Source organism: Embiotoca jacksoni, unplaced genomic scaffold, assembly GCF_022577435.1.
Source record: "Embiotoca jacksoni isolate LCO1_2020_lvr unplaced genomic scaffold, fEmbJac1.0.p SCAF_22, whole genome shotgun sequence".
NCBI classification, from domain to species: Eukaryota; Metazoa; Chordata; class Actinopteri; family Embiotocidae; genus Embiotoca; species Embiotoca jacksoni.
In genome coordinates, this window is record NW_027185363.1 from 3520258 (window position 1) to 3538489 (window position 18232).

The window sequence follows — 18232 nt, forward strand, 5'->3', positions numbered from 1 at the left end:
TTACACGAGAGACTCACAGAATGTCTAATGTAAATTCCCTATAAACTTGTCCCAACTCTTTCTTGAGGCTAATGTTTAAACTGAAAAAAAGAAGAAAAAAAAACTTCAGTTGCAACATTCATCAGATCGGAATGTCTTAATGAAATAATTAATTTTATTTACGATCGTCACAGCTCCAACATATTTGGTATCTTTGGAAGCTTTGGGATCTCCATTAAAGGTTGTAATGACTGAATCACAGACAGGCCGAAGAAGTCTTAATGTTGTTTGTTTCTTCCAGGTGAAAAAGAATATAGTAAAAGAAACACAGCAGGTCAAACAAGAGTGTTTCAGTGCTCATTTTCATAAATTAAAGCTGAGGAAACTCAAATATTTTCTTCCTAACTTGGATCTAATTTAGTCTGAATAATCCAGACTTTACTTCTCATTGCAACATCTTCTTCAGTAGAAAGCTGCTTCTATAAAAGAAGGTGCCAGTCATACATTCGCATTATTAAGAGTGACTGGAACACTGCTTCCTGAAAAACAGAGCGAACAAATGACACTTTGAGCACAATGTTTGCATCCATTTGATATTTTTTTCTTCCATTGTATTCAAGTGGTGGGAAGTTAGCCCATGAAATTAATCTTTAACTTTGCTGTTCCATTTCACTACAGGTAAGTGGGACAATGTGCTGTTAGTGCTTTGGGTGAACGAACTCGTTAAACTACAAAGGACCAGACAGACATATTTTATTACATAAATCTGTGTTTTGGAAGAACTTAAGACACATGACATGTCACTACCGCATGTCCAGAAGTGTCAAATAATGCATTTATCTTGACTAAAAGCATCAAATGTTGACAGCTATTTGAATCTTCCCCAACCAGATTTGAGTCGTTTCCCAGACTCTGAAAAAAACTGATGAAAACCAGTGTGGAACTCCAGACCTCCGACAACTTTATGATTCACTCTGCACACAGACCCAAAAAAGTACACATCTCACACCCAACAATCAGACCCAAACAATTTTTGGCCTTGAAATATAAACCTTATTTAATAATACGGCAGATTTCATCTCTGTTAAAACAAATCTTGTGGACAAATGTGCTGCCAGCAAAACGGTCAACTGATGATAATCTGTGCATAAAATTGTTTTATTTTACAGATCAGAGCTTTTATCATTACATGGATTTGTTTGGGACGCATAATTAAATGAAGATCTTCTATAAAGATGTTAAAAAAAAAAAATTCCACGAGGCTACGAAACCAAAGACCAACAGACTGCCTGATATGTGGACTATGTCTTGACATCTCCTGATCTGCAACAGCCAACATGCACATTTGTGTAGCTGCATGCTCGCATTCACTCACAAGGGTGTTTTGGACGGCACCGATTCGTTTGCGTGACAGCGGATTAACAACGGTTGTTACACAGGTAAGCCTGCCCACACATGTGGACATACGCCAGCAAAGCACATGTGTGCTTCGAAGGCGGGTTCAGCCACGGTGGCGTTGCATTGATGGAACTCTGCAGTCTTTGTATAAATATACAAACCTCTACCTAAACACGCCCCGGCTGCCACGTCTCATCATGGTTAAAGAGAGAGGTCAGAGTGTCACACTGCTGAAAGGTTAACACAGCCGAGAAAAAGGGAACCTTAATAACTGTTGGTTTTACGGTTTTTAGCTCAAAACTCAGGTAACAAATGTGACCTTTCACCACAACATGTAGTCACTTCTGATACGTGATGAAACGGATAGAGCTTCCAAAGCAAGTCCCTTTTAAAAAAAAAAAAAAAAAAAAAAAAAAAAAATGACTGTATTTTCGAGAAAAAACTATGACGATAGAAAGATGTAAAAAGAGGACATATTTATCTGGACAAGTAGAAGTACACGATGTGACTGAAATAGTTGAAGGGGTAAAGGGAAAGCAATCTGGATATACAACTGCAAGAACTGTAGGTGAAAGGATGAAGTCATGAATTGTGCAATTTCAAAGAAACACCGCGTATAAAGATTAATACTAAAATATGACAGAGGTTGCTCACAGAAAAATGAACATAGGTAAGACAAAGGACATGGAAAAGTACTCAACTATAGTAAGTATTTTATTCTGTGGGCTGAAGCCACTTCTGTAGTGAACACCGTGTGAAGAAGACAATTAAGAGGTTTGGTCTAAAAGCCCAAATAAAGAATACCATTTCGTCAAAAGAAAAATGACTCCTTGATTTGCATCACAATCTCCAGCCTAGGTTCATCTGTCCTGGTTTACAATACAAAGTCAGATTAAATGCTCTACTCAAGTTATCAGAAAGGTTGACGGCATTTCAATTTTCTTTTTACAAAGAGCTACGAGGTGAGACTACAAACCACTTCATACTAACCATCATCGTTGTTGGACCGCCTCGAAAACGACATGCTTCGTCTCATGGGGCTACCCATCAATAAAACTTGTTCGAATCCCAGCATATTCAACTGTCAGTATAGAATATGTATTTGGTACTATAAAACCTAAGAGGGAAAAAAAATGTTGTTACTCATACTCATGTTTTGTATTTCCAAGATCATCTCAATTCATTTTTAGCAGCTTCTTTGTGGCCTTTTCTCAAAAATCAGCTGCATTTAGTGTGAATACTGTCTGGTTTGACTCATCTGGTCACTTCATGTTAACGTCATCAGGGTTATTTTTTATTTTTAACACATACTACAAAGCCACTCTGTATAAAATCAGTAAAGTTCCTCTTTAAGAGTGAAACTGTGCAGCCAAAAGGAGATTTCCGCTCAAAGGATGCTATATCTTAAAATATAATCCTCAAGAATCCTTCAGAAAGCTGTACTTCAAAGTGTTAGAGAATACAAACATTTTAAGGGTTCGTGACTTATGCTTTATTCTATGTATTTTAGTACTGGAAATATAAACAATTATAAAGTACAAAGAATCAATTGTCATCGTTATTTTTGAAAGGGTAACTCTAAAAACATGTCAGCGTAGGGGGACTAATAAGCAAACAAGTCTGTCTAAAATACAGTAAAGAGGGAAGACAACGCAACATCATAATCTTTCTCCTACACGCAGCAAAATCACATAATCCGGCCACAAGAGACAGTCTTAATGTCTCATGCGAGGCCACAGACACAATGGGAAACAGAGGACAGTAAATCTCACACGCACACGCACACGCAAAGCATCCCTGCAGACATCCCCGTCCTCATCCTCTTCAAACCTGTAATTTTACGAAAACTCGACTGAGGGAATGCAATAAATCTTGCGACAGCAAAGGGAGCAGAAAGGGGAAGAGGAGAGGGAAAAAAAGAAAGAAAGGGAGTCAGGCGTGAGTCAGTTTCCTCCTCGGCTGTGTTCGTGAGTGTGAGTGTGAGTGTGTGTGTGTGTGTGTGTGTGTGTGTGAGGGCGGGGTGTCGGTGTTAACTGATACAGGATCAAGCTGGGTGGTCCGGGGCCTACACATACACCATTTTTGTGTACAAATAAACTTAACCCCCCCACGCCATTGTGGTCACCCCTCCCACTGCTTTTTCTCTCCATCTCTGGTCTTCAAAGCTGCACAGTGTGCATGTGTAAACATCCATGAACATTCAAACGTGTACGAGCCCGCGCTCCTCCCTCTGGAACAGCGAAATTAAGTAATTGAGTCCCAACGTTAGGAGACGGTAATGATCTGACAATAACTAGTGCGGTGCCATGGTTGCTAAGGTCTACCTCATACTGACAATCAAACAACACCCCTGATTTGTTAAATATGTAAAAGATGCTGAACAACGAACAAATGAACAAAAACACCAACATACTGAGTCATGACTTTAAGCCGATTTGTGTTTATTTGGACACGATGTACAAAAAGGCCTACGACAACAGTGTAGAGCTGTCAACAGCGTCCAGGCTTCCGATTGGTCAGTCAGCTGGGGAATTAGTTGTCCTCCGTCTTTCGCTGCTCTTGGATTGGTTAACCAGGCGACGTCTGTCCTTTGTGAAAGTTAGATCTCCATCAGCTGGTCTGTTCCAACGATGACCTCGTTAGTCCGCTCAGCTGAAGCAGAGAGAGACATTTACAAACGAAAGAAGAAAAAACAGATTACGTCAATAGAAGTCTTTGCAAGTCCAACTCTGGTGCTTTTTCTGGTTGAAAGTCACACTAAGTTGTTTTTTTTAAATGTTTTTCTAAGAGAAAACAAAGCTGTATGACTCTTGAGGGCGATGAAACCTTCCCAAAACCTATTAAATATCAAAATGTGTGATGCACAAGTTCCAGCGTGTTGCGAACCAAATTAACCAATTCTCCATCATCATTTCTTACCGACGCATGTTGCCACACGAGGAGCTTTATCTTGCACACGACTCGAAGCAACGCGCAAAAGCGCTCGTGGACGTGTTGGCTTTAAAAAAAAATGAGGCGTGATCGGCTGCATTGCTATCTTGAGGCAGCGTAAAAGCAGTGACCTGGCCTTCAGTCATCGCCGCAGTGGTTTCTATCATTTCAAGGGCACATTAGTAAGAAGTGCAATATGGATTAGGGTTAGGTACGTAACGCACGTACGCTCGCAGCAGCGGACAAACATGCAAATGATGGAAAATAAACACACGATAACGCGCGAGATTATTATGGTCGCCATTATTCTGCTCAGGCTGAGCAGACCCGGTCCCTCTGCAGAGAAGTGTTCTTTCCTTCAACCTGGCAAATCCATCGTTGCAATAACCATCTGCTGTGGAGCAAGTGCACCCGGCTTTTTAAAGACAATGGAAGATGACACTCTTTACTTCCAAGTTACGCCTAAAACACACCTTTCCCACACACACACACACACACACACACACACACACACACACACACACACACACACACACACACACACACACACACACTTTATTCTCTGATTATCTGCAACTAAACTAGCGAAAGTGAATTTGAAAACACCCTCCATCCGTTGCACCGTGCAGTCATCGTTAAAACGTCAATTCTGCCATCTGCAATATTATATGGGGTGAAAATGAATTGCAGTTATTCGTGGACGGAATACAAATGTAGTGCCACTTTTCAGTCAGGATATTTTCAAGGCAGATCGGTTATGACTGGAAAGAAATTGCCGGTCGTTGTTAAAAGGTCATTTCACAAAGTATCTTGACTTTCAAATCACATATGCTGCTGAACAACTGTATCATAGCCTGCAGAATGTGAAAGCTGGTTGCCAAACAGCAACACAGCGTTTTAAGTACAGGCAGTCAGAAAACTAAATCGGGAGAAAAACAAATCCTCAGACGTGGATGTGGTGAAGATTCTGATGGAGAGTGTGGTGGTTTGTAGTAATACAAATTGTTGTTGGGGGGGGGGGGGGTTCCTTCAAATCTTGAATGTCAAAGACTCAAATAAATGATCAAGGAGAGTTTTTTTTATTTTTATTTTTATTGTAATTGGCAGGCAACTTCAACTACCTGATGCAGGAAGTGAAATATCTCTTCTGTTCGAAACGTTAAAGCTAACAAGTAGTTAACAGAAATGGGAAAACCTATTAAGTATTTTCTGCATATTTAATTTTTATACCATAATAAAAATGAATGGAAAACAATGGCTGGAGTGGAGTTAATGGGCTAAAACATCCAGCGTACGATATGAGATCGGTCTTAGTTCGCCTTGACCGCTACCTGAACCTCACAAAAAGAAACCCACGATGCTTGAAACTGAGCTGCCATATTTTGCTATCTCTTTCAACCAAAAGCTAGTTTTAACACGAGGAGCGCAGCCACGACTCCTCCATGCGTCTCTCTTTCCCTCCATCTCCGAGCACCGGTACTGATCCAAAGCAAACGGTGGCAGAGTTATGTTCCATCCGCAAAGACAGGTTTTAGTGTGAAGGAATCTCGTTTTTCAGAACGAGTTTATCCTCTGCTGTGTGGAGGGGAGGACAAATGGAGCATGGGACAGCGGGAGAGGGAGTGACGGGAGAGGAAAAAAGGGAGGAAAGGTTACACAATTCTGGCCACATGATTTGTCCTTAACGGTTTGTAGATGTACCAGCACCATATGTTCGGTATATAGATATTCCTCCTGCTGGGACAGAGAGAAATACAAGGAGCCGGTCCTAACGCTTAACATCTGAAGGCAGAAAATATTGAACGCAACTCTGGATTCTTTTCTTTGCAACTGGCCAAATGTCGATAAACCTGTCTTTAAATGTTACTTGAGTGCAACCTAAGACCAGAGCAACGCGTCATTATCTTGAAGAGACTGTGGGAATACGTGGAAAGACTGTGACGTCTATCTGTAGTATCTGTCTATGTACGGCTACTGTATTAATGCATGCTTATGCGAGTATCATAAACCGCCCAGACGATAGGTATGTATCTTTTAAATACCCACACCTGATGTATGCCTGTGCTGTGCTGTGTGCTCGTGCGTGCGTGTGTGTGCGTGTGTGTGCGTGTGTGTGTGTGCGTGTGTGTGTGTGTGTGTGTGTGTGTGTGCGTGCGTGCGTGTCTAACTGTCAGGGTGGTCCTTAGCTGCTAACAGCTTCAGCAGCAGAGTGGGTGTGTAATGTCTTTAGCAGCCGACAGTCAGCCAGCTAGATCGGTGGCGAGAGGCAATCTCGCGCTTTCTTACAATTCAAAGCAGAAGAGAGAGAAAGTAGGAGTGAAGTATCACAGAACAATCTGTGATCTTATCTGCATAAACAGACCGACTGGTCGAGTGAGTCGACCACTCTTTCACCGCTGTGGAAGTTTTTTTTGTTTTTTTTTAGTACAGGGTGGGGGTGGGGTGTGTGTGTGTGTGTGTGGGGGGGGGGGGGGCTACTTGAACAACACTTTTTAAAATCAAATTTCAACTAATTATTTCAAATCTATTCAAGTAAAAAAGAATGCATGTTGACTATTAATGTATTCTACCGACACATGACACTGGTCATACAGATTTGTAATGTAGTTCAAGATTATGAGGACAAAAAAAAAATTGGGAAAATCAAAAAACAAATCAAATCAGTGTTTCGGTCTGTTTTTTTTTTTTTTTTTGTCTTTTACCACTTCATTTCTAATCGATCTTAATTGCTACCACATGTATGTCAAAATGTGCCAAAAAGTTAATGCGGCAAATTATTATAATAACAAACCATTCCCTGATTCAAGGACCTCTATGGCTGGCTCATTCCATTAATGCTGATGCTGATATTTATGTTTCTACTTAATAATGGAATCAAAGTGTTTTATTCTGATTATATTTAAAAGGCATCTGGAGGAAAAACTTGCAGTTTTGGGCTATTTCAATAGATTTGACTTCAGTTCACCGTATATAGTGTTTTAAAGTGTCTATTAAAGAGACAAACCTCGTGTGTGTGTGTGTGTGTGTGTGTGTGTGTGTGTGTGTGTGTGTGTGTGTGTGTGTGAGACACCTTTATGTGAGACAAACAACAAGACAGACATTAGGAGACAAAGATTCATATAAAAAGTGACTGGAGTTTTGCTGTTGTGTGACTGATCTTTGTCGATACAGTGCACAGAAACTCGGCCGCCCGGTTGCATAATTTTTTTTTTTTTTTTTTTTTTTTTTTTTTTTTTTATGTGTTCAATAACATCATCGTAGCCACTGGACGATATGGGGGAAAAAAACTGCGGGAAAAAAAAAAAAGATGACGCGAGATCAGATTTGTTGCAGCGCTCGCTCACTGGATGCTCCAAAAGGCCTGTTTCCAACATTTTTAGACAAGTTTAGCTCAAATTCACACTGTTGTTACTTAGAGCACCCTGTTGTTCACTCAATTAGGCTGCTCAGTCTGGTAGCCGAGCTCGCTCTCTCTTTCTCTATATGCAAGAGTGTGTGTGGCTGGAGGCCGCTGCTGTTGAATTCCGGGTGGTCCTGTTCTGGCCCTGCTCTCTAACCTCTCCATCAATGTGAGACACACGCACACGCACACACACACACACACACACACACACACACACACACACACACACACAGCTAGCTTTGGGGACAAGAGGATTAAGGAAATAAAAAAAAAAATCTCGGACAAATCAGACTCCAGAATGAAGAAACTTTCCTAGTTGGCTCGAACGCTTGGCACTTCAAAACGGATACCACACACATACATTAACACCTTATCTGAGTCAGCTAGAGAAGGGCTGCAGCACAAAACCTGGACATTACAAGCTGATAGAAAGCTGCTGCTCTGGATGGTGTTACAATGTCAGATGTTTCTGTTATTTTTTTTTCAGCTCCGAGTTTGTACTCCTCCTTATGCAACATCATAGCTTTATTGAAGCCATCTAATATCCCAAGAACAAAGAATCAGTGTGAACTTTGAAGCCGTGACAAGTGAACAGTGTTGAAAAAAAATGGAAACATTTGCAAGTATATGGTTGTGCAATATGATTAAAAGCAAAGGGAGGGAGCGAAGCATTGTGTGCCAATGAGAAGAAATTAAATATGACGCTAAATCAACAGAGCAAAGTAATAAGTGGGAATAAAACATTTTAGTGGCCATTTTTCGATGAGTGCGTGGGTTTGTGCTGGTTGGTCTCACCCTCTGGTTCAATCCGCTGTCCATTTCCCACCAGACAGTATTTAAGGTCTGCTCCTCGGCCAATAACAGCATTGCTGCAGATCACGCTGCCCTGGATATTACATCTGGAAATCAAACACACAAATCCTATTAATTTGAGTTTTATTATATTTATAAATTCACATGTCTGCTGTTGACTATATTTCTACAGAGGTGCCCATTCATGCACCATTGAGAGCTAAAGGGTCTGCAGGTTTTCATTCCAACTAATGAATGAAAACTTTAGTTATTTAGTTACTCATTGGTCATTTCTGAACTGGAATACAGCACAGTCTATAGTTTCTGAGATTAGACAAGCCAGTTCATTTCAGGGATAAATCAAGCATATTTCATCTTAAATTATCCTCAAAATACAAAATGTTGAATGAATTACAGCCACTCAAGAATAATATCCCTTTTATGGATTCCCGAACCCCCTCAGCACCTGCAAAGGGTAAATCAGTGCCTTATTAGTGTTAAAAGGTTATTTTTCAACCCAGCTCTTTGCTCTCTGGGTCCTTATGTACACACCGCCACACACAGCAAAGAACATTCATACAGCACTGGGAGCTGCCCAGTACAGGCACAACCTCCCACAGCTGGCTGCTGAGCTTCTTCACTTCCACCACCGAGTGCCACACCGAAGGTTACACCGACAGACGCATCGGAGATTCTCACACCTGCTCTGAAAACTCAAAAATATCCAATCAACTGACCCTAATGAGATGACATTAGCGCAGATATTAAGTACTAACAGCAGCACACACTGTGTGCACGCGTGTGTGTGTGCGCGTGTGTGTGTACGCACGTGTGTGTGTTCAGATGCTGTTGGCCCTGTGCTGTAATCCCACCTGAGCTGGCAGTGCCAACCCACCGTGCATGCTCACATTCAGCCAAACCATCACCATAAAATTCTTGGAGAGAGACACAGACAGTCTTGTGTGTCCTGCGTCGACTAACCGTGAAGGGCGTGTATGTGTAAAGTGTGTGTGGGATAGAATACGTGTGTGTGTGTGTGTGTGTGTGTGTGTGTGTGTGTGTCAGTCAGTAGCTCGGGAAGCCCAGTGGAGAACACATGTTGGTCTTGCCCAGGCAGTGACGCACACACACTTGGCCCTCTGCACCTCACACACAGACAGGTTTGTATTGGCCCATTCTATTCAGGTGGTTAGGCCTGGAGGGAGAGCGAGAAAAGAGTGTGTGAGTGTGAGTGAGTGAGTGTGTGTGTGTGTGTGTGTGTGTGTGTGTGTGTGTGTGTGTGTGTGTGTGTGTGTGTGTGTGTGTGTGTGTGTGTGTGTGTGTGTTTAAGTGACTACCTAGGAGGTGGCGGTGGTAGTTGGTGATGGGAGATTACAAGATTCAGAGTTTTGTAACATTAGAGAGAGGGAGAGAGAGAGAGACCACCAAAGAAGCTGCGGAGCTGAAACACCACTAATTACTAACACCAGGGCTCCTCCTTGCCATGACCCCCCCCCTCCCTCCCATCCTCCTTCTCTATCACACACACACACACACACACACACACACACACACACACACACACACACACACACACACACACACACACACGTCAACCCCCACCTCCTGTGCCAACCCCCCTATAAAGTTGACCCCTACTATCCCCCTTCCCAAACACGCAGCGCTTTGTCAACAAGCTCTGGTCAGCTCCAAACAAAGAAACCAGAAATGCGAGGGGTTTCTGCGACATGGCTGGGGTCTGCTAATCCCCTCATACTGGCTCTTTCTTTCCTTCTTTCTCCTTCCTTCTTATGTCCTCAAAGACAGAAAAGAAAGAATTGCAATTTCTTTCTTGCGTGCTAGCTTGCTTTCCCCTCGCTTCTTTCTTCCCTTCTCCTGTCTCCCTCATTCATACCATGTCTTTGTGCGTGCACCTACATGGGCACGATGAGGGTCCCCATGCCGGCTGGCCGGGGTCCCTGAAAGGCTTAAGAAGAGATGGCGAGAGACAGAAAGAGAGGGAGATGGTGTTGAGGCCTTGATGGAAAGAAAAGAGAGGGAGGAGTACGAAATTGAGATAAAAGAAAAGGAGCCTGTGAATTAGTGCATTAAAGCCTGGACTTGAGGCCAAGACGATTCTCTTTCCACCAAGATTTCTGGCTAAGAGACCGAACAGATCAATCTACATGCTAATTCTACAGTAGCTACTGTTGCTCTCTGCACAAGCCCTCTTTGTCGCAGCAAAGCAGTCACTTCTTTGCACTTTAACTACTGGCTACTACAGTTGTGACCAATCCTAAACGTTGCTCATCATGTTGGATCCCGACACGACCAGGGTTTATTTGTCAAATCGTATTTACAGTATCTGCCATGTTCTGCATTGACCTTCTGTGTTTCCTCAGCCAAGGTGGAGGTGTTCCTGCTGTGATATTTCTACTGAAAAGGAGTTCAAATACAGTAAAAAAAAAATAAAAAAAATAATAGAACAATTTGCTTTGCTGATTCCTAAAAAGAGAAGCAGCCCATTTGTAAGATGTTAAGCACTTTCTTTTGGCAGTTTCTTTTTTTTGCTGTTGGAAACTATGTCAAGGGATAATAACAAACAGCCATAGAAACAAACAAGAACACATTATACCAGTGCTACATGGAAACAGGAAAGTGAATCCACTTGCGAAGATGTAACCACAAATGTCCACTTCAACCTGCTGTTGAACGACTCATTACAAAGTCATGCTGTAACCTTTCAGAACAAAGACAGTCAAACTGAAAACAAAGAAAAATAACAGCGAAACCTAATAAATGACTTCACAGATTATCAAACTGGAAACAGACACATTGTTGGCTTTAGATCGGTTGACACTGATGAAACTCATTAATTAATCATTTCAGTGCTTCTTAACTCCCCATGAGAATTCTCTATATTAGCCCAGACTGGCTATTAGTGAATACAGCAGGAGTACACCATTCAAACCCTCTTGGTATTCCATAAATTCGGCACTCGGTGGGAAACTGGGTAGAGGCGAGTAAATTAGGGGCAAAATGAAATATATGGATGTTGTGTGTTTCACTTCAACAGCTTTGTGTTTGTTTGGAACCGGTCTCTGGCTGGCTGCACACCAATAGATGCATTGTTAACTCAGCGATCCCTGTTTGACCTCACAGAGCACAGAAAACAAAACCTGTTACATCTCCTATCAACGGACACACACACACACACACACACACACACACACACACACACACACACACACACACACACACACACACACACACACACAAGCATCTGCCCACCACACACACACTATTTGCACATGGCAGCACCTAGAACAAGGCATACCATTGCTTATATATGTAAACACCAAACAGTGTCAACAGAAGAAAAGTTTGGTCGTTTTTTTTAATAGTTAAGACTCAGCACATTAATGATTCTAAAAAATGTCTAGTTATGTAGAAATATAAAAATATGAACAGAGATTAAAGCTGTTTTTTTTTTTAAATTTTAATTTGAGATGTTAACTTACTAACCATTGGTTTGTCACACAGCATGCATGTACTGACTGAGCACTTCAAATAAGCGAGAGGATGCCAACATTGAATTCATAAACATGCCTTCAAGGTGATTTTTTTTTTTTTTCATATTTAATTGTGTTCACAAAAGCACTTCAAAGTGTTCTCAACAAGTGTTAGCTTGCTCGTGTGTGTGTACAGATGTGTGTGTTCTCACCCCTCCTCGATGGTAACTCCATGCATGATGATGGAGTTGGTGACTTTGACCTTCTCCTTTACTGTGGTGGAGTTTCCGATAGTGGACCTCTTTATGGACGTCTTATCTGCTACCTGACAATGAGCTCCAATGATGCTGTCCAATCCCATCTGAGGGCAGAACACAAATATTACTTACACAGAGACGCGCGCGCGCACGCACACACGCACACACACACACACACACACACACACACACACACACACACACACACAAAAGCGACAGTGAGGATAGGTGTCATTTATTAGGGACAATTAACAAAGCTGCAAACTGAGAGGGAAACACACGGTGACTCAAACATGGAAAAAAAAAAAAAAAAAAAAGAATAACTATCTGCGTGGGGATTATATTTACCTGACATCTCTCAGAAATGACAGCAGATGTGTGAACTGCTGGCTCCTCAAACAGCTTTTGAGCCTTTGCAGCGCCAAGACAGAAGAAGGGAAGGAAATATGATCCAAAAACATCCAGGAATAATAAAACGATTGATTGAAAAACTAGAAATCAGTCTGATGCAACTCGGCCACGAGGAGAACAATCAAAAGAGTACACGATGCTGAGTAAGGATGCTTTTGTTAAAACTTAAGATATCAAGGTAAAGAATGAACATTCATGTTCAGCGAAGTACTGCTGCTACAGACACAGTTTTGTGCTTTGAGAAAAAAAAAGCAGAAACTATACAAAATGGTAGACAAAAAGAAAAACAGTGTGCAATATAATTATAGCACATGTATAGTGAGTGAAAATGTGCCGTGAATGCACAAAAGGCTGATGTGTGACTCACCAGTCGGTTTGCTTCTATGTAAGCAGCTAGAGTGTTGACACGGCAGCACAGGCCCTGGTCCATAATGTGAACGTAGCAGCGCAGCTTTCCTCCATGGTAAGCCTCGCTCATGTCACCACGGTGGTCATTCCAACAGGAGCGCTCCTGGGCCAGCTGGAGGAGAGGCTCGTCCGGTGATGAGATGAGGAGCTCTGGACAGTAAAAGAGAGGCAGGAAGAACAGAGTTGGAGGTTGAAATGACACAGAAATGTGGTCATTGGAGGTTTGCGTGCGTAGGATAGGCAGTGTTGTCCCTATTTCCTCAACTTGTTATGAGGTGGAACTCGGTGTGCACTTCAGACAAAAGCCCTCTGTAAATGTTCTCTAAGTTGATGGTGCACGGGTATTATCCAAAAGAAATTGAAATAGGTTATAGTGCTGGGGCTACTGAGTGTTGTTTTTCCTCCGATTTTGATGCAAGAAGTTGTTTAAGTGCAAACAATAACCATGGTTCGTAGAGCTGTCATTCTTCCTCTGGGTCTGATCCTCTGCATCGTCCTTTATTTTCTGACTGTTGGTTGTTTTAGAAAACTGCTTACGCACCAAATACGGTACCAACTCGCCACGGATTGACGAGATGGACCTAAGAAGAGAAAAGATACAACGAGGTTTCAGCACGTCACACAAGTCAGTTCATTCACTCTTTCCTTTAGCTGCTGCGGTTGAAACCTCACACAGCCAAGTACACAAAACACGACTGTCTCAGTAAAGTAATAATTAAGGGAGTGATGCGACTATATCGGACCCACAATTGTGTCAATGTCACCACGTCTATTTATTTACACAACACAATTATATGCACATAGAGATGATCTTTTACAGCAACTATTGTGTGACATAATCCTTAAAAACCTTTAGTAACAGCAAAGAGAAAGTCCTCTGTATAATTACATGTGGTCGGTAATGGTCAAATAAACTAGTAAAAGAAACAACAATGGAAAAAATATGCAGTGAATGATGTGGAATGGAGTTCTTGATATCAAAAGCAAATCTTGTAAAAATGTCAATTTTGGTTCTTCTGATGACTTTCAAAATAAAAGCAAATACAGCCATGCTTTCAAGTCGGTCTCTCTGTAAACAACGAGGTAAATATCCTTGTCGTAATTTCTTTCCCCTCTTCCTTCCTTCCCACTACTCCCTTGTGTTCCTCTCCACCACCCCACCACCCGTCCACTTGCCCTCTCTTACTTTCTTTTAAAGGGAGATTAGAATTTCCATCTGAATGACAGGAGAAAAACAACAGTTACTCTGTCTATTTCTCTCCTTGAGCAAGAGACAGAGAGAGAACACTGAGGAGAAAGGAAGAGAGGCAGAGAGGAGCCATGAAAAGAAAGTCCAAGAAAAGAGCTGAAGAAAGAAATGAGTCATCAAACAAGAGAGATGATATATGGTGGTGGCAGAGGGTGCATTCGTGATGCAATGATGTCAGATTTATATCTACATCTCTCTGGCAAATTACTGCGTTCAAGAGTGTTTTACGTCACGGTATAGATGAGTAAAGGGTGTGTTTGTTGGCTGACCCAAAACTATTTTGGTTCAAAATGGTTAACAGCTCAATGCTGTTTCTGAGCTCCAAAACCTGTGTGGAGTGCATCTGGATCTATTCCCGACATAATCGAGCATGCTTAATGCTTTTTACTGTACATTTTTTTTTTTTAAATTGTGCTTCCGCAGATATTTTTCTTCAAGCATGCACATAAAAGCAGTAGTTGTGATAGGAAAGGTGAGGTGAGATGTCATCTGACATGGTCACATCTACACCTACAAATATTTTCAGACAATGCGAGTATGATTGTGGCATTTGCGTTGCAAAAATGTAACAGCTGACATGTTGGAGCTTATATATTATTTACAATATCTGCACTGCTCACATAGCCAATCCCATCAGTCCATCTGTGCGAAGAAACATTCAGCTTTTTTTTTTTTTTTTTTTTAAACTTGCTGCATTGGTGATCTCTTGCATTCTTACAAAAAAAACAAAAAAAACAAACGTTGCATTTAAGAAAGGTAAGCGCAACAATGAGTTTTCAATGTGTCTTTTCCAAAGCACGCAAGGGGATGGGATCCTCGACAAAAAAACAGCTCACTCAGACAGATTTTCAAATTGACCAGTAACTCTATGTTTTCCTTATTTCTATGGAAGTTATGCTCCCTCTAATTATTAGCTTGCACTGTAAACACAACTGTACAGCAGAATTGAACACATTCGCTTTGGAAATTAACAAGCTGTTTGAACCGTGTTACTTCAACCATGTTCGGGAAATTTGTTTGACTTCATATATCTTACATTTTCTAGTTTTATGGAGGAAAGGTTCTGCTCTACAAACAAGGTGAGTGGATCTTAGAACAAATGAAACTAAAAATAGTGAAACTGACATGGTTTTAGTGTAATGAAGCACAAGTGCCGTGTTGTGTGTCACACCTAATAACGCTTTGGCTTTCTTGAAGAAATTGTATTTTCTTGATTCCTGTTGTTCTGGGTTTTGTACCCTCATGGTTGAAATGCACTTATTGTAAGTCGCTTTGGATAAAAGCGTCAGCTAAATGAAATGTAATATAATAACGAACTGTCTCATTATCGTAATACCATTAATACCAGCTCGCGCGGCAAAAGATTAAACACGTACTGATACCACATAGATCCTTTCATTTTTCAGATTCAACCCAGGAGCATCGACTCCGGCGGCTACAGAAGGCTCCCTGTCACACTGCTACACTTCAGAGGCTAAAGGCCTAACAGCCTGTCTCAGTGGCACATAATAAAACAAATTAACACCTCGCTAGAATACCCTGCTAACAGAACCTTTCAAAGCCTTACACACCATGTTACCATGTTTCACACTTGCTCCAGATTAAGCACTGAATGAGCGTTCATGTCGATGTGACTGTGGGGGCGTATGCATGTACTTCTTGTCCACAAATAAGTGTGTTAGCTAATACCTTTAATAGTATACACACAACATTTTCAAATCATTTTTTACAAATTCGAGGCTGAAATTCAGCTATTTCTCTGTGTAAATGTTAATTCGTTATTAGTCAGAAATTAGTGAAGAACTCACTTGTTTTCTGTGAGAAAGTCCACCACTGCTTTTTTCAGACAATAAAGGTGAGCGTCCACAAGGCCTGTTTTGATGTGCATCCTGGGATGTCTGCAGGTAACAAAGAGAAACACACAGACAGAAAGAAAGAAACAGAGAGTAACGTTATATCAAAGTTATCCTTCTACAGCTTCATAAAGTCATCTTACTTTGCAAACAGGTTTCAAAATTATATTTGTCTCTATAATCCACATGATGCTGTAAACACACAAAGGAAAAGAACACACGAGGCTATTCATTTGTAGAATCCCACCACACTGCATGCATGCAGCAGTATGAACAGCTTCACCCGGGCTGCTGCTACCTGGGGGTACAATTCGCTTTGATTCTTTTCATCACCTGCTGTTTTCATGTTTTATGTTTGCGTCTCATTTGCTGAAGCCACTTTTAAATTTACCTTCCCTTTGCACATAGGACGGGAACATAAAAGTCAGAGAATGGGGACATCTGTCTATTGTCCTCTGTCAGCTACCATACATGTCGCCCCGCAGAGCTGCTGCCGTGAGACAGGTTTATGTTGACTGGGGGCGGGGGTGGGTGGGGGGGGCACATGAGAACAGACACCCACCCATGCATGCACTCGTTCACATATGTATTCGCGTACGGAGACGCAGCGGCCCGAGTTTGAACATGACATTTACGAAGCGAGAGCCAAAGAAAACCATGTCATTCTTCAGGTTTCAATAAACACATCCATCCTCACTGCCTCTCTGTCTACCTATCCTCCTCTTCCTCTAAGCTCTCAATCATTACATAATAAAAACTGTGGGGTGCATTGTTCCTTAAAAGGACCATACCAGTGCTTACATGTTTTAGCCCATTTATTACAAATCATATATACCTCCCATTACCGCAAACCATTTTTCAAAGCATGCTGCAATGGTTTAGATTTTTTAAGCTGTAAAAGCAGATTGAAGTCTGGGTCTCATTATCACACAACAATAACGTAACTTTGACCAAATTAAAAGCAGACATGATGTTCACTGTTCACAGTGGTGTTCAGATCTGATTTATTATCCCACACTGGAAGGAATAGAAACTAATGGTAACTAAAACAACTCTTCCTCGAAGTGGGTGTTACCAAAATATTCATGCCAACAAAGAAGTAATACTAAAACTACTTTTAAATGGTAAATGGACTACACTTATACAGCTCCTTTTCACCTTAGTGGTTTACTGAGCGACTTACAATTTATGCCTCTCATTACCTTTTAACTCTCACATGCATGCTCACATACAAGGCGCCCGCCTGCCATCGGGAGCAACTTGAGGCTCAGGGTCTTGCCGAGGGACACTTCGGGTCGTGGACTGCAGAATCCAAGGATTGAACCACAAACCCTGCAACTAGTAAGCTCTACCACCGCAGTCGCCCTCTTTATCGTGCTACAGTTTTTGTTCAGAGCTGCGCTTGCTTATCAAACGTGCAATGTGTAACAAATAACAAAGTCAGTCAAATTAAAGGAGAAAATAGTTTACAAAACTCTCTCTTTAAAGTGTTGTGTCACCAGGAATTGCCAGGAAAGCCTTGATTCTTCTTGGCATAGATTCTCTGACACGCTGCTCGGAGGTTGAACACCATGAACCCAAGAGATATTAGCTCATTTGATATTTTATAGTCACCTCATAAATGTGTTCCTTCTATTGTGGATTGTGTGTAGCACTTGTTAACCAACCTATGTCCCTGTCAATAGCAGTAGTGTGAATACATGTCGTGTCAGTATCATTGTCAGTTAGAAAACTGGCAGCATAAACAGGAATGAACATGAAAAATTCTTTATTTCTGATAAAACTGGATAAAGTTAAAGGATTTTTGCTTTAATACATACAGCTAATATTCAAGATTAACAAAACAAAACAGCAATTGGGATTTATAAATAAATTAATAGCAAGAAAAATATATGGCAAAATGGCATGAAAACTGAATGAAATGTAACTGAATTTTTTTCTTTTTACTTCACTCCATCTTCTCTTTCATCAAAAATTCTTCTCCACAATGATCTAGCTTTCTCCGTTTCTGTCTTTAACTTTCTCTTCACCAGGTTTGCAGTAACTACAGTGACTCAGGA

The 18232-nt window shown here is 41.3% G+C and overlaps 1 protein-coding gene across 1 annotated transcript in view; it reads right to left on the minus strand.

Moving 5' to 3' along the window:
• Positions 1 to 3787: 3787 nt before the first annotated feature.
• Positions 3788 to 18232, minus strand: part of eif2b3 (eukaryotic translation initiation factor 2B, subunit 3 gamma) — a 30838-nt gene continuing 16393 nt past the window's right edge. Inside the window, exons 6-12 of the mRNA XM_069157307.1 lie at positions 16128 to 16217; positions 13515 to 13651; positions 13030 to 13220; positions 12600 to 12662; positions 12207 to 12355; positions 8507 to 8610; positions 3788 to 4029 (exon numbers count right to left, since the gene is read on the minus strand). Of these exons, the coding sequence (XP_069013408.1) occupies positions 3977 to 4029; positions 8507 to 8610; positions 12207 to 12355; positions 12600 to 12662; positions 13030 to 13220; positions 13515 to 13651; positions 16128 to 16217 (787 nt within the window). The 3' untranslated portion in view covers positions 3788 to 3976. The remainder of the gene's footprint in view (positions 4030 to 8506; positions 8611 to 12206; positions 12356 to 12599; positions 12663 to 13029; positions 13221 to 13514; positions 13652 to 16127; positions 16218 to 18232) is intronic.